Source organism: Choloepus didactylus, chromosome 2 (assembly GCF_015220235.1).
Source record: "Choloepus didactylus isolate mChoDid1 chromosome 2, mChoDid1.pri, whole genome shotgun sequence".
NCBI classification, from domain to species: domain Eukaryota; kingdom Metazoa; phylum Chordata; class Mammalia; order Pilosa; family Megalonychidae; genus Choloepus; species Choloepus didactylus.
Window position 1 is genome coordinate 115536019 of NC_051308.1, and position 21757 is coordinate 115557775.

At 44.5% G+C, this 21757-nt stretch overlaps 4 protein-coding genes across 10 annotated transcripts in view; 1 reads left to right on the forward strand and 3 right to left on the reverse strand.

Moving 5' to 3' along the window:
• GABPB2 (GA binding protein transcription factor subunit beta 2) overlaps positions 1-4666 on the reverse strand; it is a 38794-nt gene extending 34128 nt beyond the window's left edge. For 3 of the 4 annotated variants that reach the window (XM_037826034.1, XM_037826033.1, XM_037826030.1), the window contains exon 1: positions 4515-4666. The gene's annotated coding sequence lies outside the window, so the exon portion shown is untranslated. Of the gene's footprint in view, positions 1-3695; positions 4240-4514 lie in introns of those variants that run through there. The other variant, XM_037826032.1, reaches the window with a different exon arrangement.
• Positions 4667-5928: 1262 nt separating this feature from the next.
• Positions 5929-11557, reverse strand: MLLT11 (MLLT11 transcription factor 7 cofactor). 4 transcript variants are annotated; one of them, XM_037826043.1, is made up of 3 exons: positions 11452-11557; positions 10450-10522; positions 5929-7247 (listed from the first exon to the last, which is right to left on the reverse strand). In XM_037826043.1, exon 3 carries the CDS (start codon positions 7239-7241, stop codon positions 6966-6968), a length of 276 nt encoding a protein of 91 aa, XP_037681971.1. In that variant the 5' UTR covers positions 7242-7247; positions 10450-10522; positions 11452-11557; the 3' UTR covers positions 5929-6965. The 4 variants fall into 4 exon arrangements, with proteins under 4 accessions (XP_037681971.1, XP_037681969.1, XP_037681970.1 ...); XM_037826041.1 differs by lacking the exon at positions 11452-11557 and adding an exon at positions 11097-11334; XM_037826042.1 differs by lacking the exon at positions 11452-11557 and adding an exon at positions 11033-11083.
• On the forward strand, positions 11362-17362 carry CDC42SE1 (CDC42 small effector 1). The gene is made up of 5 exons (XM_037826044.1): positions 11362-11534; positions 14805-15111; positions 15660-15770; positions 16308-16396; positions 16699-17362. The coding sequence occupies exons 2-4, from the start codon at positions 15058-15060 to the stop codon at positions 16380-16382; spliced, it is 240 nt and encodes a 79-aa protein (XP_037681972.1). The 5' UTR covers positions 11362-11534; positions 14805-15057; the 3' UTR covers positions 16383-16396; positions 16699-17362.
• Positions 17363-19409: 2047 nt separating this feature from the next.
• On the reverse strand, positions 19410-21667 carry C2H1orf56 (chromosome 2 C1orf56 homolog). Its single transcript, XM_037826039.1, has 2 exons — positions 20543-21667; positions 19410-19609 (listed from the first exon to the last, which is right to left on the reverse strand). The coding sequence occupies exons 1-2, from the start codon at positions 21509-21511 to the stop codon at positions 19589-19591; spliced, it is 990 nt and encodes a 329-aa protein (XP_037681967.1). The 5' UTR covers positions 21512-21667; the 3' UTR covers positions 19410-19588.
• Positions 21668-21757: the final 90 nt, after the last annotated feature.

Sequence of the window (21757 nt, forward strand, 5' to 3'; positions counted from 1 at the left end):
TTTTGAGGAACACATTACAAAGCAAGAGGACACACACCCTGATCTTCAAAGAGGGAGCCAGAAGGATGACCAACTGTGAAACTGCAATTTGAGGGAAATTACAGGAGCCCTTCTAAGCAACTACTCTTTCTGAAGGTTTGTGGGTCTTTGGATAGCACAACAAATACTAGACATACAAGGCTTCTAAATCAAATTATTTTGTTAACTTCGTTTTTATCTTCTGACTGTGGCATAAAGATATAATAAACTCAAAGTTTAAGGAGAGCAAACTCTTGCTGCCCAAATACTTATCTGCTTAGGCTAGCAGTTCATAAAGTATGATTCATGGACCCCCCAGTGTTCCCTGATACCTTTCAGGGGTCCACTAAATCAAAACTATTTTTATTATAATACTAAGACATTATTTGCCTCTTTCACTATGTTAACATTTACACTGATGATGCAAATGTAAGGGTAGGTATCATATGTGTACACTACAGTGTGTTTCCACGGAGCTTAAGCTTCTATGTGATAATGTGTCAAGCAGAATTTAAAGGCAAGATACCTTAGGTAATGCAAAAGTGTTATAAATAGAAATAATTTGTACTTTGGGGGCATTTATAGAAATTATTTCATTTTAAATAGAAGAGTAGACATTAATATCACATACCAAAAATTGTTGAGAGTTAAGTAAAAATCTTTTGGTGAACTTGGGGAAATTAATAATGTAATTCTTAGTATAAATATTTACATATTTGTGTTTTAAAATTTTTATGTTACATTTGCATTAGATAGAAAGAGCTTCGACCCTGAATGCTATATGTTCTCCCAGTTTAAAACCATTTACTTCCAGATAAGTATTTTCATTTTAACGTAACATGTAGTATCTCAAAGTGTAAAAAGTGAACTGTTTGATGAAGTAAGGTATACACTGATGCAAAAGGTAGTAAAATAACGGAAACATATTGTAGAGATCCACCCTGTAATTGCAACATATTATCAAGTAGGTAGATCCGTATGTGTTTATTTTCTCTCCTTGGACTATGTAGAATTAAATGGACATGAGGTACAATATAAGCAAGAAATGTTTAAAAAAAATGAGTGTGATTAGTGCAAATCAAACCGTACTACTTACTACTCATTGTATTCTTCACTGCCATATACCTGTTCCACTTAAGAATGTCCTTGATCAAGCAGTAAAAATTATTAATTTTATCAAATGTTAACCTCTGATTACGTCTTTATGAATTCTGCATAATAAAATAAGAAATATGCATAAAGCATTTCTGCTGCATACTGAAATACAATAGTTTTCTTGAGGAAAAATTGCAAATTGTAATAATTAAATTTTCATGGAATACCACTTTTACATGAAAGAATGATGAACAGACAAACCAAGGATATTGGGACTCAGGTATATGGCATACATTTTCCTGAAAATGAATAAAATGAGCCTGCTACTTCAAAGAAAACAACTAACAGTATTTATTGTTAATTATCAATTACAATTTGAGCTTTCAAGAAAAAAGAAAATTGTTGAAAACCTATCTCCACCACATCAGCTTGACAGCTTACTAAAACTTAAAGACTTTTCTGATGAAATTAGGGGTGATATTAATTAATGTAATTTTTGATATTGTATAATAAAATACAGTAACATTTGGAAGAACTACAAAATTTGGTGGCCAATATTCTCCAAATGACTAATGTATGTGTTACAAAATCATGAATGGGTAAAAAGATTCATTCAAAGTGAAAGATAGACCAATGGGTTTTAAGGTAACAGAGTACAAAAACTTCATTGATATGGTTTCGTATTCGTCACTGCAGCTAACTTTTAAGAAACAGTAATTTGATGAGTTTTTGTGTAGCATCAAAGAATATCCCCAATTATCTGAAAAAGCTATTAAAATACTCCTCCTCTTTCCAAATACAAACTGCAACAGACTGAATGCAGTATATTTGAAAATCCAGCTATCTTCTACTAAGCTAGACGTTAAAGAAACATGGAAAAATATAAAATAATGCCTTTCTTATTTTTACTTTTCATATATATGTGCTATTATGTTAACATGTAATGAGTTCATTATTGCTATTTTAAGCTAATTAATAACTAATTTTGAAAATTAATTTCTAAAATAGTGTCAATAGATAACAGTGGAGTCTTCAATGATTTTTAAAAGAGTTTAAAGAGGTCCTGAAATCAGAAACTTTGAGAACCACTGGCTTGGCAAATCATTCTGCCACTCTGATTTAATTTTCCTATTTATATCATAGAGCTTTATGCTCAAAACTGGGTGTCCAAGAGACCATAAGGAGAGTTTGTTCAAAATTAACGTACCCAAGGCTCCAGTCTAGACCCTCTGAATCAGTATGTTCGGGGGCAGAATGTAAACTTTCATAGTTGACCCAAGTATAAGGTTTTGGAACTCAGGAAAACATGCTAGAGAAAAAATTACAGTGAACCTTCTTAAGAACACCGATGCATCACATTTCTCCATGGTTATCTTTCTTTTAAAATATCAAATCTTTTCAATTTAATTATCTTACTACAAAGAGTTAAAAACAAGAACAATTTTTTAAGTGGTTCATTAGTCAGAAATGACTACTTCACATTTTTCAAATTGAACTATATATAGAAGTCTTAAACACTCTACAACTACTGATCACAAAGGGAAAGAATGCTTTATACAAGAATGCTCAGAAATGCTGACACCATGCAGGATTTTAATCTGTCCTGATACTAAAATTTCAACCTTAATCCCTACTACACACATACACAAAATATTCAGTAGGGAGTTGGGATATCTGCTTAAGGCGAAATGGTAGGCTTTACCTTCCTGCTGGAACGTAAACAAGATTCTTTAAACAAGTTGATTTAATCACACTGCAACTGGTGTCTTCAGCACCTGAACTCTTGCAAAATATTTTTGGGCAATCACCTCTTCCCACTATAGTCTGCCTCCATACATGTTTTTATCACTTTTCTTTAATCATATATGTGAGTAGTATATCATCAGTACCACTGAATGGCAACTGACCCAAATAGGTCATCCCATTCTTCAACTAGGCCATGAAAAGTCTGATTTCCTATTCTACAAAGATTTAGTTAAATTTTGTATTAGAAAGTAAATAGGATACTCTATTCATTACTTGATATAAAACAGGTCTCCTAGAAATGTGTTCTTCAAGGCTCTTTTCTCCCCTACCCTTAGTTATTTAAGTTAACCTAAAGCATCTATTTCAAATAAAAGTAACATGTATTTTTTAAATAAAAGCAATTTGGGGGACTACATGCCATTTTCCCAGTATCCTATGTCAATGCTGGAAGTACCACCAGATATGAGATGGATGAGGCCTGATAGACAAGAGGACAGTCTAGCTCCCTGATTACTAACAAAGGGAAAACATTTTCCCTTACTGTATGGAGCTCCACTTTCCCTATACATAAAACGAGGAAACAAAACTCAGTCTTACTTGCCTCCTAGGCTTTCCGAAACGAATAAAATAACACAAAACGCCCCCTCCCATCCCAAACAAAAACATGAGAACTTTCAATAAGTGTGTTTTAATAATTTATGAAGGGCTCCCACTCTTGACTATAAAGTATTCTAATAACATAGAGTAATTACTTTGTTTATAGAAGAATTTGGGTGGGGCAGTTCTCCCATTGTTATCAAAGCATGTATAAAAACAGATGCTTAAGAACATTTTACTGGAGTTGGAAGGTCAAATGGCACGATGCAAATATGGTCCCAAACGGTCAAAAATGTTAAATTGTTGAAGGTAAGCCATAGAATCTCCTTTTTCATAGACGATAAAATAAAATAAAATTAAATTAAATTAAAATAATAAAATAAAATAAAATAGACCCTAGAGAGCAGTCCTTCTGGCAAAGAAGGATGATCTCTGCAGGGTACCACTGGCTCAAGGAAATCTGTAAGAATAAGAGAAAGCTAACGGGAAAGAGAATTGGAATTGAAGAATCCAATTTTTTTTTTTCTTATTGCATTGCACGCGTCCCCACTGGGCCGCCAGCTGTACAAACAACTGTGCAAGAACAGGAGGCGGGCCCTCCTTACTGCTCAAATTCAGATTACCGAGCTCACTAATAACCCTTACGTTATTACTGAGGTCAGAGAATTCGAGTCTCCGATTCCCCCTCTGTCATAAACCCCCCGACTCCTTACACCAATCTCTCTGGAACAGGAGAGTTAATCAGGGGTAGGGAGGCAAGGTCTCAGCCTGAGGGCAGCCCCCTAGTGGTCACCTCTGTGACCCTGGCTCCCCTTGGTCCAGCTCCCCAGCCTGCGGTCTTACACCCACGTCCTTCACCTACTCCCAGTCCCCTCCCCTTCCTCCCGACAGCGTCCCCTTCCTTTCCGTCCCCCTCCCCCGCTGCCCCCGTTCTGGTGAGGGGGCGTCGCTGTGTCCGCACCCAAAAATCCAGAACTGGGAAGGGGTGCGATCTCCCTTCCAGTCCTGACCGCACCCCTGCCGCCACCAGAGTTCACGCATCTCTTCTTCCCCCTCACCTCCTCGTCCGGAACGCTGCCGGCTGCGCTTTCACCGAGCCCGCCAGTTTGGTCCCGTTCCCTTCTCTAGCTAAGAGTCCCTGTCAGTGACGGTAACTTTTTGGCCTTTTCACATATGCATATTTTGGGGGCCTTTAACCCCCCCTCGTGGAGAAATGGAGGCAACAAAATGGCGGACCCGGAAGTGAGATCTCAGCGAGCGTGCTTTATGGCGGAGGAATCCATGAAGGAAAAATGATTAGAAACTTCTACTTCCACACTAACAGAAGGGTAATACACTTCCGAGGTTCACTTCCTTTTTTTCAAAGGTCTTTTGAGGTGAAAAAGTATGTATCCAAAACAACCTAGGCAGAACTACCTAGCGAGGCGGAGGATTATTTTATTACGCATCATATAGTTCCGGTAGGGGACGAGCTTCGATGTTTTGTTTTGGCGCCAAGAGCCAGGGAACCTTCTTAGGAGAAAGCAAATTTTGTGCGGTTTTGCAGTTTGCATCCTCCTTGGCTGCTGCTCAGATGGGCCTGCCTAGGGTTGACGGGAAAAAAACATGCTTCTCTGTCCAGGTCGGGTGAAGCTGTTTGGGACGTTCCTGATTTTGCACATGAGCTGGGCTCTGGTGCCTGGCACATTATTTCCACAGCCAGGTCATTTGGGCGAACAGTGACTCAACTAGATCATTTCTTTTTTGGGGGGACTGGAAAAGGATGAAGTATACAGTTTGCAAATCTACCAAGCAGTTGATCCTCGCCCTCCACACACTAAATACCATGAATAAAGGACAGTGAGAAGTTTGGAAAGAAACTCTTAAAAAATCAGTAAAAAGAGAAAAGGACACAACATTCTTTATCGGCTTTTGTCGTTGATGGTGGGCCTCTTAAAGCCAGGGAGGAAGATTTACATGTCTCCATCCTTGAAGTTTTCTGGATTTTGTTCACATTTTTAGTAAGGCCTATTTACTGCCCACCATTATCCATATTGGTATTTACAGCTTCTCTTTTTAAGTTTGAGAGTAGGAGTCTTTTCTCATTCCTGTTTATATCCTCTTGTACTGTCAAGTTCAGTGCCTTCCATGTAGTAGGTATACAAACCATTTGTAAGTTTCAAATAGTTTTTTTGGATGAGGTGAGTTACAAATATAATGTGGGTAGTCAGTGGGCAAGCAGATGGGCCTTAGAAGAGTGGTTGGTTGCAGCTTTTTTCTCCCTAAATACTTTTCTAATTTTAAGTTGATTTCACCTTTCCTGTTACCTGCAACCTGAAGTTCACCATTTTTATGTATATATGCTATTCAAATCATTCTTCCTTAAAGTTAAATATTAGAATTATAAAATGTATGAGCTGAACATGAAAGCAAGGCTAATTTCTGAGATCTAGACTGCTTCCCTGTGAAGAGAGAAAAATTAGAATTCAGTCCTGGGATTGAATGTCTTTATTAAATAAATGAGTAAATTGCAGCACAGATTAGCAGCAATAAATTTGGGAGGGGTGGGGACAAGGTTTAGGGTCAAAATATGATGGTTCATTTCATAGCCTCAAAGTAGCTGAAGAACTGTGCCCGAGGCCCACTGATCAGTATTATACATTGAAAATACAACAGGAGGACAAGACTAAAATACTAAGGATGAAACACTGTACCTTTTAGAAGGTTGAATCAAAACCTTACAAATTATCGTAATAAATAGGAAGAATGCATCTTGAGACTTGAAATCTGAGTGATCTTCAACTTGATTTTTCAAAACACAATTAGGAGCAAAGTTATAAAGTGAATATAGAAGGAATACCCTTTTGAGGAAGGACTTTTCTATTTCTGAAATGATCCAACGCTTTCCCCTGTTTTCATTTTCCATGATGTGTTATTTCTTCTTATTTTACACCTTTGACTAACCCCAATTTATCTGAGGAAAAGAGTATATTACAAGTGCAGGGATCAAAAAAGCAAGTCTTATTACCTTAGCTTTTTAGAAATCCTACTGTTTCAAAGCAAATAATCCCAAATTAAAACTCCCAAGGCTTTTATAAACCCTTGAAGAGATGATTTTTACTGGCCTGGAACAGTCCACTAGGAAGGTTTGGGCAATCTGTGAAGTTAATAAAATGGAGTAAAAAAATCAGCCCTCCATTTGGCACTACTGTACTACCCTTTGGTGCCCCCATCAAGTCTGTGTTTTAGAATTAATATCTGGAAAAAAGGGGAATCCCTGTAACCCAATATTATATTGCTTGAACCCTTTACTTTGTGTCTTGAAGGCTGGAGAGAAACAGAGAAGGAAGATAATAAATAAATAAATAAATAAATAAGCAAGCAAGCAAACACAACTCTGGCAGATTCATCAGCATCACCTTGACACAATGGAGGGGAGAGAGCAAGATTAAAATTGGAAAGGGGAGGAAAGGAAGGGGCTGAAAGGGAAGACAATGAGAGCAAGGTGGTGGTAGAGAAAAATTTTGGCCTTAGAGCAAGTCCAGCTCGAAGGAGTGGATGCTGGCAATGGGAGCTCTCCAGAAGTTGAAGGTGCTGTACTGGAGGAGGGCATCATCGCCTTCAGGGGTTTTCTCCTGCTCTGCTTCAGTTGCTGGCCCGGTCATTTTGCCAGCGCTGCTGCCCTTGATCTTGTAGGTGGCTGTACCTGACAGACCCAGGCCTTCTAGCTCCGACAGATCCAGTTCTGGGATGGGCATCCTCCAAAAGAGAAAGGAGCTGTACTGGCTACTCACAGGATCCCTCATGGCTCCCTGGAAAGAAACCACTTGTCAATCTTCATGCTGTAGCAACCTCCTTGTGGCTTTTAGAAACTTCAAACATCATGCCTGGGCTGGGAATTTCCCCAAGGATAAAAGCCAGTGTACTTTCTCTGTACCTTGTCCACAAGTGCTGGGTTCTGCACACACACACACACACACACACACCCATTCAGGCTGCTAATTTTCCCTCACTACTTAATACAATGAATGCCTTGTCACTCCCATCTATTAGCCCATAGATATGCTTTATCAGCCTATCGATGTCTCCCCAGCCTAACACTCCTTCAGGGCAAAATCCAGATGTTTCAATATCCAGAAGAATTTTCCTATGCTATACCAGAGTCTCTTTTTTTCTAATCCCAATGCTAAAATACACCTGACGGTAGTGAGAGCAAATGGATTGGAAATTCCAGGTAAGGAGAATAGTTTAGATTGGAAGGGTAAAGTCCCTTAACAGAATCAGACACTTTCCTATGCTTTAATGAGTCTTGCTATCACCTTTTCTGCTCATCCCAGCCACACCCTGATGTTATATAGCTAGGATACCTTCTGCCCCCACCCTGTTGCTACCTAGCCAAGGGAAGGGGCAAGGAACATTACTTACCATGTTCTCAAAGTAGCAGAAAAAATATTCCCGTGTTTAGAAATAGAAACCCTTCCCTCTAATACACTCCATTGCTCTCATCAGGCCTGAGACTCCTAAATAGTGGCCTTAAGTTCTAAAATGCCCAACCTAATATTAAATGTCTCTATTAAGACAGAAAAAGAAAGATTTAATCTAGAACAGGGTTATGTGTGAATGTGTGTAGGGCATTATGAGTGGTGAGTGGATAGACTAGGATGTTTTTAAAGTTACAAGCAAATTCTAAGTTGTTCTTTTTCTTCTTAGTCAGATTCAAGCTCCAAAATAAACCCTGGAAACTGAGCATTACTCAGTAGAGAAGCTGCTTAGAAGAAGGGTGATGTGGGGAGGAATGGAGCAGGGTGGGGAAGCATGTTGGAAAGGTGAGATCATCATCCTACAATATTTAGCCCTGATCATCTCCACAGTCATTTGCAGGGACATGTGCGCAGAAAGAGAGATAAAAAGAAAATGGCTGTAACTATTAACCAACCCTCCTTGGGTCTGGGACTATAACGATCCTAGGAGTTGATAGTTGTATTGATTTCTGCCTACAGGGATTTTTTTTTCCCCCTGTAATATTATAAGTATTTCCCTAGCTTCTTTTATATCCTCTCCCTTAAGAGTGCACCCCCACCTCCACCCCCAGAGCTTAGCATAATGCTGGACATGTAATAGGCCCTTAAAAAAATAGAATCATAGTGGGGGTGGGGGTAGGAATCATAAAATTGTAAAAGTAGAAGGCATCTTAGAAATTGTCTAGTGACTTGCAAAGCCTTCCAGCAAGTTCGGATAGAACCCAGATCTCATAATTCCGAATCTGATCCCTCTTTGATGTATTGATCATAGATTGCTGCCTACAGCTGTATATAATCCTATACCCATATTCTCAAAACTTGAAAAATTCCTCATTCTTGAAGATTAGATATTCAGTAGGTTAGATGTTGATAGTTTGTGATTCTAATCTGAAGGGTGAAAATGCAAAACAAAGTAGAGAGCAAGCTAGAATCTGAGAATGGGACAAAGCTCTTGGAGAGACTGACTCATATTTTTAATAACCAGAGTACAAAAACTGCCCAAACAGTCCCTGAGTGTCTGGTAGAGCTTATCCTACAACTAAAAGAGCTAAAGGAATTTTTACAAAATATTAAACACCCATAATCTCTAGCTATGACACTGATCCAGAGAAATGTACAGTGTAGCAAATGCATTCCAGCAGATGTGGCATTTAAATTCATGTCAGGCATAGAAGGTAAGATTATACAGAAAATTGAAGGTAAAATATTCATTATATCAGTAATGAAATTTCTCATTTAATATAGTATGGATTTAATTTCAAAATTTTCCAAATTTTGCAAAAGATCCCTTTTCAGCTACCTTCCCCTCCTGTTCCTCCAGTGAGCTCCACCCATACCTCACTGTGGCATGGGCACTTCACATCTATCTTTTACTTATCTTAAGGGGCTTAGACAGTATCTTGTACAGCAATGTATACTCAATAAAAGCTTCCCACTATCTTTCACTTAAAATTATCCAAATATTTTAGGCAAAGGTAATTTCTAAATATCACTCTGTATATTCTCAGAGATGTCTGAGGAGAGAATATACAGATTGAAAAGACACACCCTCTCTAAACCAGGCAGCCACACCCTACCTCCAGACCCTCTAAGGGCCTTCATCAGCCTCAGGGCCTACCCAGCAGGGCCTTGCTGTGTCATGCAGCCACGGTGGGGAGTGGTGTTGGGGGCGGGGGGGAGAGGTGTGGTAGAGGGGAATGGAAGCTCTCGGGCATCTCCTTCTGTGTGCCTCACCCTGAGTTTGGATTTTCCTATTAGCCATGTCCTTCCCCAACCTATTCTACTGAGCTGCAAATAAACAATCTTTTTCCAGAATCTGTCCCCATACTTAGTTCCCGTGGGCTGTACTGATTTTAATATGGGATCAGGCAGTTCTCCGACATGGGGGCCCACCTTTCCTAGCTCAAGCTATCTCTTTCTTTGGAATAAAATTTGAGATAGAAGGAAACCACTGAGGTCAGGATTATTCTCAATATTATGCCATACCCCTCCCCCAAACTCCCTCCTACGGAAACAGATAAATTTGGGGGTGAGCATAGAAACAGCAATGAAACACTAAGAGAAAAACTGAGAAATATAGAGAAGAGGCTAGAGAAAAACAGTAGGTCTAAAGATTCATCAAGAAACAAGTAGATCAAATAATAGCTTGAAAAGGAAAATACAGACTAAAGATGTTAAAATACACAGGACAATAAATTATAGGAAAATAGAGACTTAAAATGAGGTAAATGCTGAGAGATAATAAAATTGCAAAATTGTTAGATAATAATGTCAATGTAAAAGGACAGCAAGGCACGGATGGACATCTTAAAAAAAAGATGCAAAACCTTATCAAATAACTACCCATCGTTCAGAGCGCCCTCTTCTCTCCTCTTGAACTATTCTCCTACCTCATCCTCATTTGGGGTCCTCAACCTAAACATAAAGAAGCTGCTCTTCTACCTTTGCTGTCCCCTGGCCCCCATCCCCACTCTTTTCCCTCAGTTTTTTTTACCTGTTATCAGTGAATTACTAGTGTGTTCCAAAGGTTGAGGTAGTGCCTCTGGGGCTCCGGAGTGTGCTCTGGGCTGGAGAAAAAGAAAGCAGTTGGGTCTTTGACGGCTTTGTCTCCTCACTCCCTCTCCCTCATCAGTGACTGAGTCCGTCCGCTCAGTCTCCCCCTGCAATGCAGCCCCTCCTAAGAGCGGAAGGACTCCCCGCCCCCCACTCCCTCGCCGCCTGACTCGGCTAATGCAAATGATAGGTTCCAGACACTTTAGGGAGGGAGAGAGGAATAAAGCATCTCCACAGGCTTATTGGTCTGGACAATTACATTATTCCCAATTTCTTCCAGCACCCCCAAGCTGACCGGGGGTGCAACTGAATGAGCAGTTAATTGTCCTTTGCTTTTATTTTAGGTTTATGGATTTAAAATCTTAATCCTAAATCAACAATGGAAAGAAGGACTGTCCCTTTCTTTCCCAATTCAAGGTCTTCAGGTGATGAAGTGTTTTTGAAAATCAGAAAAATTTTCACCCCTTCCTCTAACCCCTCCCAACTCGTCTCCCCATCCTCACAAAACAGAAAATAAAACTAGCCCTATTCCATTTCGGGTAGAACACAAGAAGATTGGGGTATCGGGAGGTTCACAAGTCTCTGAACTTGGTTAGGTCCAGGGGTTTGAGGAGCAGGCGGGGCTCAGCTTCGTTTTGCCCCCGCAGCGTCTGATGCGTAAAAGGAACGTGAAATTCCCGGGTGTCCTCCTTGGGGTGCCAAGCCCTCACTGAGGTGTCCACACTTTCCGGTTCTCCCCGAGGGGGCGGCGATCTTCCGGGGTCTCCGCGGCCCTATCGCACGTCCCTCCGCCATGCAGGGCCCTAACCGTCCGGCGGGGGAGCTGTGCGCCCGGCTCGGAGCCGGACGGGTTTCGTAATCGCGTCGCTGCCGTTTCCGCCCTCTGCCAGCCCCACCTCTGCCGGCCCGCTCTCGGCTTCCCCCACCGCGCGGGGGAGCGAACCTGGGAACCCCACACCGGCCGGCACCGACGTGAGAGTGCCCCCCCCAGCTGTAGCCAGACGCCTCGATGTCCGAGAAGAGCAGGTGAGACCGTGGAGTGAGTCTCCCGGGCCCGTCCGCCCCACCGGCGCGGCCGGGCGGAGACGCACCGGATGCTGCGGGTGGGGGAGGGAGGGTGTCCAGGGCTGTCGAGATGCTGGGTCCGTGGGAAAAGCGGTGAGCTCCCTGAATGAGGAATGAACAGCCCCCGTCCGCGCTCGTGCGGTGCGCAGGCACAGGGAGGGAAGAGTGGAAGGGAAAGAAGAGACTGGAGTGTCGGGGGAAATGAGAGGGGAAGAGGTTCCCCCTGAGCCTCACCAACCTCAGTGGTGGAGTGTGCCAGAGAAAGTGAAGGAGAGCTGGGTCCTGGAAGGTCTAAATCTGAGACTGAGGCAGCCACAGAAAACGGTGAGAGAGTCCAAAAGATCCACAGAGATATCCCAATGCGAGTTAGGTGTTGGGATGTGCAGAGACTTTCTAGATAGATTTGTTGGGTGGGGGAAGGGCAGAAATGGAGGCTGTGTGACTGAATATATTGGGGGGGGTGTGAGGATTTAAAAGCCTAGTCCTCTTTCCCCTTAAGCTCCGCAAGACCGTTCCTGGGGAAGGGCAGGGTTGGTGCTGGGCCCAAATGCCTGTCACTTTGCTGAAACGTGGGGTCCAAACCCCCTTCTCCAGAGCCCCTCAGGCAGCCCTTCTTGTGTGGGAGAGTGGTCTCCACATTGAGGATCAGCTGCATCCCCGGGCTTATACCCAGAATTGTCCACTCCATTCTCTCAACCGTCTCTTTTTCTTTCTCTTTCTCTCCAGCTGCTTCTTGTGAAGGCTTGTCAGGCAGCGGGTTGGAGGCCTTGGGGTGGAGGCAGCAGGGACCGGGAAAACCGGTTTGGGGCTAGAACAGGACCAGGGAAGTAAGGAGGTAGAACTCTTTACATCCCTTTCCCTGCTCTTTCCCAACACCTTAGAGGAAAGGTGGGGAAGCAGGAGGGAGGCAGGCAGCATCACCTTGAGAGGTTAAAGCCTTGCTACCTAGTTTTTCTTTTTCTCACATGGAAGGAGGAAAGAGAAACTTTGTCCTGGGCTGGAAGCCAGGGCCTGAGTCCTCCTCTTAAGTTCCAGTGTGACCTTGGTGGTGGTGGGGTATCTTTCTCAGCTCCGTATTTCACTTCCTATTTGGAACTCAGAGAAACCGAGTTCTCAGTGTTATTTGACTGTCAGGATGTGGCTTTATGCAGTCTAATCCTGATCCCTCCTGTTGTTTTCCCAGCCCCTTCTCTCTCACTGTGGGATTGAAATAGAGGGCCATGGGTTTGAGTGCCATTTCCTCCTGAGCTCACCAGCTAAGGACTTCATTTTTCCTCAACCCACCCTTCTCTGGCTGCTTTAAACGAGAGTGGCAGCCAATCACTCTTACTTCCTTTTCTGGCCTTGCTCCCCTCCACCCCCACGCCACTTACCCTGCCCTTTGTTCTCCACACTCCCACCCCACTCCCAAATTTCAGAGACCCTAATGTCCTAGGGAATGGAATTTCCTGGTCACTTAGCATCATCATTGGTCGTTTCATGCCAAATCCCACACACACACTTTCCCTCTACCCAGCTCTGGCCAAGTCCCTGGAATAGGAACAGAAACGTCCTTGTTTCTCCCCTGCGCCTTTCCCTCTCTCCTCCTCCTCCTGCCTCTCTCCTCTCCCCTCCCAGCACCATCCACTTCTGTCTATTCAAATTTGAAGAGGGTTGGGGGTGGTATCCGGGGAGAGTCCAGTATCAGTAAAGCATGTCAGCTGGTGGAGGGGGGGTTTCCTCTAATTCTTCATTGTTTTCTCCATTCCTACCCTACCCCCCGTCCGCCAGCTCTTACAACCCGTCACCACCACCATCAGGACAAACCTTGTGACTGACTGACTTCCCCACTGACCATAGCTCCCCTTTCTGACAGCTGTGTTCTGACTTCTACCCTATCTACTTACTCCTCCCCTCCAGTGGTAGGAAAAGAAGTAAGAGAAAGCCCAGGCTTCAGGGTCCTGCCCTCTCCTGGAAGCTGTGTCTTGAAGTTTGTGTGATATCACCTCAAGGGTGTTAAAAAATATCTCTCAGTTCTTAGATGAATCTAAGGTGCCATAGCACGAAAGTTCCAGGCCTGGAAGGAAGGGAAATTCCTGTTCATGCCATCATGTAATATTCATGAAACTGCTCTGTTTGGAGTATCTGTGGTTCCCTGAACCAAATGACTGGAAAAGGCAGTGAATATAGATGAAACCCAAATGTGTCCTGCCCTGACTGGGCAGTAGTGGGAAGGGGAGGAAGTTCTTCCTTGGACACTAGAACCATTGGAAAGTTACTTGTGTCTGGTTGGCTGATGAAGTTTAGGGTGGAGGTGGTAAGGAGGGAGGAGAGAACAGGTCATGGCATGAGGGGAGGAGGGAGGCTCAGACCCTATGGGTTGTGAGAGAGAGCAGAGTTGGGCATGACAGGACATGTAAAGAGGGTGGGGAGGCTGGAAAAAGATTCCTTATGGCACGGAAGACACTAGGCATATGTACCTACAATTTATACACAGATCTATACCCGACACATGGAGATACGGCCGTGCCACATATGTGCAAACAGAGGCGCCCACACAGGAGTACAGTGAGACAGAACACAGACACACAGAGTGCACACCACTTTCACCAGGGATCTCAAGGTCCAGGAATAAAGGAACTGCTAAATGGCTTTGGGAGGAGTTGGATCTCAGTTGAGGGCAATGAACAAGAACAGTGAACAGAAAGAAGGAAGAAATTCTTCACTGTAGAAAGTCTTTCTTGAGGTCTTCTGACCTGTTCCAGGGTAGTCTCCTAGGACCTAGATGGTCAAGGCCTCTCTTGTTCTTAAAGAAAATCTTGGTGTTCAGGGCCAGGTAAGGTAAACGGAAGGGACAGGGGTGGAGGCCTTGTTTGTGAGAATGAAAACCACCATTTCCTCTTCAAAATGCCCCTCCCCTTCTGCTCTAAACCCAGGGAGAAGGGAGCTCGAACTTGTAGCATCCCCAAACTTTGCTGGTTTCTACCACTCTCCCTTGGTCTCCTCCCATTCTCTTATCCTAGCCCCTTTCTTCTCCCTTGGTTACTGCTCCTTAACCCTTTGGTGTCCTTCTGGTTTTGTTCCTTCCTCTGAGAGTCAAACCGAGATCCTTATGTTTGAAGATTAGTGTTGTGGTACAGGACTAGGGCCTTTAAGGGAGAGCCAGGAAAATGTAAGCACATCAGGATTTTCAAAAGGAGCAGGGGAATCTCTCATTAACCTTTCTTTTCTCTTTTCTTTCTGCTAATCCAGGATTCCAAACCTGAGGAAGATATAACCTTGTGCCTGCCTGTTCCATCCTGTACTCTGGCCCCCTTAGTCTCTCAGGTTCAACCTTCTCTGATCAGCTAAGGGTTCCAGGGACTCCACTTTCTCTAGACCCATCCAGCTGAATAATACCTGGGTGTTGTCATACCTGGGGGCAGTGAGGAGTGGCATCAAGGCACCAGAGCAAGAGCCCTTTGGGGCCTCAGGCAGAGGAGTGAAACTGGAACCATCAGGGAACATGAGTGAATTTTGGCACAAACTGGGCTGCTGCGTGGTAGAGAAACCCCAGCCGGTGAGTCTCCCTACCCCCACCCCAACAAGCAGAAATCAGTTACCGTATATTGTGAAGTAGACATACCATGCAGGATCTGCTGTCTAAAATGCACACTCCTTGCTTTCCTTTCTGTCAGGATAGTTTCTATGGCCAAGCAGGTGTATACACGTAATAAAGGGGACTGGGTGATGGAAAAAGTTCTAGCTATCACTTCCTGTTCCCATCCATTCTGAGTTGGGCAGGGGTTGCAGGTAGAGATTGATGCCTGTCAGTTTTCCCCATTGTTTCCTCATCAGCCAGAGGTGTCTTTGACTTGTCCTTTCTTTGTCCAGTATTCACTCTGGAGGCCCCTGCCCTCACCAGCCTAGTCCCGTGTCTTCTTGGTGTTTGCGGTTGTTCCAGCCTTGCCTTTCACACCCCAGTGATTTCCCTATTTTAATGCCTTGTCCCCTTTTCCTACCAGGCACTTAGCTCTTCCCCTAGTGGCTTTCAAGACTCTTTTCCCTTCCTCCACTGTGAGTGTTGGAGGGGGATTCAAATATGACTCTCCTATCTTCTCCAAGCAGAAGAAGAAGAGGAGAAGGATTGATCGGACCATGATTGGGGAACCAATGAATTTCGTCCACCTGACTCACATTGGCTCTGGGGAGATGGGTGCTGGAGATGGACTTGCCATGGTAACAAGGGAATGGAGAGAGGCCAATAAGGGGGTGTGATCTAGAACTGTTCTCCTTTTTGAAATTTCCAGCAAGGGACATAAAAAATACTTGATGATATATGTGAATATATCTTCATAAACCTGCTAAAAAAAAAATACTTGATGGAAAGCAAGAATCTGAGATTCTAGTTCTGGTTAATAACTGTATAACCTGAGACCTGGCATTTCAGGTCTCTGGGCCTGGTTTCCTTCATCTTTTCAATTGGCAGGTTATTCTTGGGGTGTAGGGTGGTGTATATGTGTCTTAGAGTTAGTTGGGGTTTTTTTTTCTGAAAACAATAATCCTCCTAATTAACAACTGCTATCTGGGTATCACGGTAAATCATATGGTAGTTAGGGGGTGTTGGGGCAGGAAAAGGCTGACCACTGCTATCCTAACTAATGTCTTAAGATGTCATTGAGGTAGGGTCAACCCCTCCCCTGGAGGGCACAAGAGAGGTCTCTTACCATGGGATATGGAGGCCTAGGAGAGTGTCTGACATGTGTTTTTTCACAGACAGGTGCAGTTCAGGAGCAGATGAGATCTAAGGGAAATCGGGACAGGCCGTGGAGCAATTCTAGGGGCTTGTAGCTCCAATAGGAATGGTGAGTGTCTAGAGAAACCCATCCAACACCCCCAGCTCCCTACCAACACATCCTAATCCACTGCCTCAGAACCCTGATTCTCTGGTGCAAGAATGGGACATGAAGGAGCATGAGAAAATTAGAATGAAGATTCAAGAATGTAAAATCCAAAAAGGCAGAGAGAGGGAGTCGTGCAGATTGGTAGAAACACAGAAAAGAACACACCATGGAAATAGTTGAGAGCCTGCACTAGGTGATACCTTCTCCCTAAGGCCTCTGTTTTCTTGGAAGCAGATAATTTTTTTTTTTTTTTTTAAATTCAGGTTCTACCGTCTTGCAGTCCCTACTCTGTTTCCAGCCCAGAAGAGATGCTGTCCCCACTAAACCCTTCCTAGAACCATTGACCCACGGCCCTTCTTTCCTCTGTCTGCCTAACAGTGCCTCAAAAGGCTTGGGGGCTGGACTCCCTCTACTCCCTCTGGCTATAGCCCCTCCTGGAGATGGGGTTTGAGGCAGCAGGACTGACCAAGTGACTACTGGTTGGCCAGAGGAGCTCAGCTGAAGCACTGGACAATCCCAGATCTGAGAAGGGAGTTCTCTGGAAACCTGGAATGAGTTCTGGTCTCCTGAATGATGGTCTGGGTGCCAGCTGTTTTTAAACTCTTAATCTGGAACTCTTAGATGGGGTAGGTGGGTGAGATTACCAAAGCTGAAGGTGGCTTTGCTGAGAAGCTCCCTGCCTCCCTGCCCTTCTCTGCCCTTCCCCTCTCCCCTCCTGAAATGAACTGAAGCAGATTTCATGCAGGGACTGAGTGACTACTGCCGAGTACATTTTTTCTCCTTGGATTGCAGACCTTAAGCTCATATCCCCTCAGTGTCTCTGCCAGTACCAGGATCTTTCTCTAATTACACCTATAACCCTATGTTTCTGTAGCATTACTAGTTCCCCAGTAACTTTTTTTTTTCTTAATTAAAAGATTAATTTAAGATGAGTTCTTTTAATCACTTCCATCTTACTACTACCTCTGCCCTTAACCCCCATCCCTGTTAGGATCCTTATTGCTTCCCATTGAATAAGAGTTAAGAGGTGGATCTTTGCCTGATGACAACTCCTTTCACCCATTTAAGTCCTGGGGACCTGGCCTGCCCTCTGCCAACCTCTCTGCTGGCCCAGGTGAAGAGAAGAAAAGGAGTCTGGAGAAAAACCCAGAATGCAGCAAAACTAGGAGTTATGTCTCAGGGAGGACTTCCTGAACATTGAGGATGGGAGTGGTAAAGAGATAAGCATGTTGAAAACAAGCACCTGTGAGTTTAGGGGCCTAAAGCTCCTCACAGCAGGGGAGCAGAGAGGCTCTAGAGCAAGGTTTTCCAATCTAGGCACTTGTGACATTTGGGGCTGTATAATTTTTTGCAGTGGGGGGGCTGTCCTGTGCATTGCAGGATGTTTAGTAACATGCCTGGCACACCCTAGTTGTGACAACAGAAAGTTTCCAGATATTGCCAAATGTCCCCTAGGAGACAAAATCTCCCCTAGTTGAGAACCACAGTTCTAGAATCAAGGTATTTTTCTCTTATGTGATTTCTATCCCGCACCCCCACTTCCGTCCCAATATTCATTGTAAGACTGAGTATGAACTAGGAGCCCTTGTAAAGAGGGTGGGTAAGAGCTGCACGTATCTGCAAGCAATTCTTTTTTTTTTTTTTTTTTTTTCCAGTGTGTTGCATGTGCTTGCGTGGGTTCATGTCTCTGGTCATGTACCATGCTTCTTCATTCTTGCTGTCTGGAGGAGGGGTTCCTACAGTGGAGACGTAACGGATTGGGGATGGGGAGTATGGTGGGATTAGGGGAGATAGAGAGGAAAGCACTAGTGCTGGAGACACCCCAGCTTTTCCTCCCCAAATTTTAAGCTATATTTCTGTGCCCAAGTCCTAGAACCAGACACAGATAAAACTCAGGGAGTTTTGTCTGAAGACCGGGTCCCACTTCCCATGTGGCTGAAGAGTCTGCTTTAGGTGGGAAAGCAACATGGAACAAGTCTTTAGGCACCTTCCGTTTTCTCAGGTGTTCTTTGTTCTGGCCTCTTACAGGGTGATTGGGAAGGCAGAACAAGACAAATGAGCTCTTGCCTACTCTGAGATGAGAAGGCTGGGGTCTTTCATTAGCTTTGTAATAAGAAACATCCTGTTCTTTGTTAGTGGGGGTAAAGAACATGGAAGTGGCTCCACTCTTAATTCCATTGTCTACCTAGTTTGTCTCCACCTACAGTGACTGAGGTTCTAATTTTTCCAAATGCCAATATATTTCCTGCAGTTTTTCAGGGTCTAAGATTGGCCATAGAGATACATTCCCAATTTATTCTCAGTTTCAGTCAAACTAGTTGCTTGGAATATTGCTAATCTTGTTACTTCAAGTAATTCAGTAACCTAAGGGTTTTATCAGATCTGAAGGGTTAACAGCATAGGGTAGAAAGGTGGGGGAACTCCCAGATTTCCTGTTCTCCCTGATCTTCAGCCTCATTCAGCTTCATATCTGTTCTTTGGACACAATTTTTTCTCTCCTTTGGTGCTCTCTTACCTTTAGCTTCCCTCTCTAATGTGTATTGCTACCATCACTTGGGAATGGGTTTGAAAGTCATAATTTATATTAAAAAATTGTTAGACCTTTAAATGCATTTTTTCAAATAAAAGTTTTTTAAGCAAAATAATTGCAGAGTAATCACTACAGGTGTGTGTTGGGTTAAAGGATAGATAGGGCTGATGAACTGGCTGCGAAGGAGTTTTGTACCAACATTGCCCTTTCTGAGGAGAGGGCCAAGTATTGTGAAGGCAAGGAGAAGACCACCACCACCACCTTTGAAGGGCTCCACTCATTCTTCCTATTCCCTTAGTGTTTATCTGGGATTTTTCGTCTTTAAAGGTGTACTTGTTTTGAAAACAACTTGAGAAATTTAAGGAAAATGACAACATCAACATTTGATCCTGGGGGGGTCAAGGAGTAGGGCACTAAGCCAGATGCTGCTAGCTATTCCAGTTCACTTTTGGAGTTCAAGAGATTTATGTTTTCTCTTCTCTCAGATACCTCTGTAAAAAAGACACAAGACCAAACAATTTTTTTTTTCAGTTTTGTTTTTCTGTACTAAAAATATCCAGTGGGTGCTGGGATTGAAAGAGGAGGAGAGGTTGAGATGCTGGCACCTGTGGATGACGTGGCCATTATCTCTGCTTTTGCTCTGTCTGGGGAAGGAAGAAAAATAGAGAAAAGGGGAAATTACAACCACATCTATATTTTTTCCCTTCCTTGCTTCATCCCCCTCTCGCCACACACTCATTCCTTCAAACCTCCCCTCATGTATGCTCCTTTTTTTATATTCAGTAATGATATTGGACACACAAGGAGGATAAAAACAAACTGGCAAAATGACCCAACATACCACATTTTATTGCCCTTCCTCCCAAAGGTCCTGTTATCTCTATCAATCTAGAATACTTTATCAGGTCAATCGAACTTTTGTTAACTCTTGCTAAAGCAGAGGACTGCCCTTCCTTGAGAATTCTTAGGTTGCTGAGAAGAATCCCCAAAGGACAGTTAGTGCTTTGGGATGCATTATAGGGTGATGGTTGGGGTCATGGGTTTTGGTGTTAAACCTGGATTTGAATCCCACTTGTGGCTTTGCCACTTAATCCTATGTAAACCCCAGTTCCTTCATCTGTAAAGTGGAGATAGGATAATATCTCATAGAATTGGTGTGAGGATTGATCCAGTTAAAGTAAATGCATACAGTAATACCTCAAATATTGGTGATGTTATTGTTCTGCATTAAGCTGAAAATTAAGTGATTAATAAAATAATTGATTCCTCTATTATCCATTATCTGTGCATCAAGATTCTTTATGTATCTACAATCTTCACTATTTGGTCAATAACCATCTAATGACCAATAAAACAAGCAGCCGAATAACCAACCAGCAGTGCTCAAGAAATACGATGGAATCAATGGCCAACAACAAAACATCAATAACCAATGCATGCTATGAACTGATAACCAAACAGCAGAAAAGTCAGTAACAGCTCATGCAAGCACACTGTCTGACTTAGCAAGAGGGTTTTGGATATCAGGAATTTGAAGATCCATCAACAAAGATCCTGGCTTATTACCAAACACTTACTGGTTGCATCTCTGTGAACACTGAAGAGAGGCTGTTCCAAATTTCCTCCAGTCCAATCCTGACCCGTTTCCAAAAAGCAAGAGCGGGACTGGGGGTGGGTCTGGGGCTGAATATGTAACTGGGCTGTTCTCTAGTTTTGCAGTCAGGACAGAGATCTGCATCCAGGGGGCACTCCTCACGTTCCCGGTTGCACGGACATTGCTGGTAGGTGCAAGGCCGGTGCTCGGTGCGGATTTGGCTTAACGCCCCAGCTCGAAGGCGCCCGGACAGGCCCTGCAACTTCCCCGCCCGGGTCCGGCTCATGGTGCCCGACTTGCAGTGGCAGTGCCACGGACCCCAGGGCAGCAGCACCAGCCGCAACTCTTCGGCAGGCGGCATGGCTGTCCCGGAGGTTGATGACCACCGGTTCGGGGTGGCCCCGGCTGTCGACCACCGGTTCAGGCTGACGTCAGTGACCAACCGGTCCGTGGTAGACTTCGATGAGGCAGGAGGCAGGCCTGTTGTCAGCCTGATTTCCGGCGGCCGAGTATTCGCTGGAAACCCCGAATGACCCTCCACCATACCGGTCATTTTGTGAGACTCCTCGTCGGAGTTATTCTTCCTGGCGTTAATCTCAACCTCATGTTCCAAAGCCCCTTCCTCCTCCCCGGACTCCGGCTGGTGGGTGACGCCTTTGGCCACAGAGGCGGCCAAGAGCTCGGCGGCGGCTGGGACTGCCGGACTGTCAGCGGTGGCCGCGTCTTCGTCGGCCATGGGGTCTTCCTCGTCCACCTCCTCCAGAGTTACCCTCGATTTCGGGAACCTACTGGTTCGGGAGGTGGACCGGGAGCTGCTGGCCATAGGGCCCCCAGAGCGGAAACTGACCCGCTGTAGCCCGGCCGGAGTCGGGGTCTGGTCTTCGGCCCCCGCCGCCCGGGACCCGAGACTCAGCAGCAGGGCCCAGAGCAGCGCGCCGGCGGCGGGGACCATGGGGCTGGGCGGCTTGGGGTTGGGAGAGAGGCCAGTTAGGGAGGCCCGGGCTCCTACCTTCCCTCCCTCCCTTCCGCTCTTGACCCGGAGGGTCGTTTGAACCGAGGCACGCGGGGTGGGGGTGGGGGCCTCCAACTCGCGCGCCCCGCCCCTCCCCCACGTCCCCTCCCCGAGGGGCGCTCCCGCAGCCCCAGGGGCCGAGCTAAAACATCCCAGGGAACATCTCCAGCAAGAACCCCGCGCCAG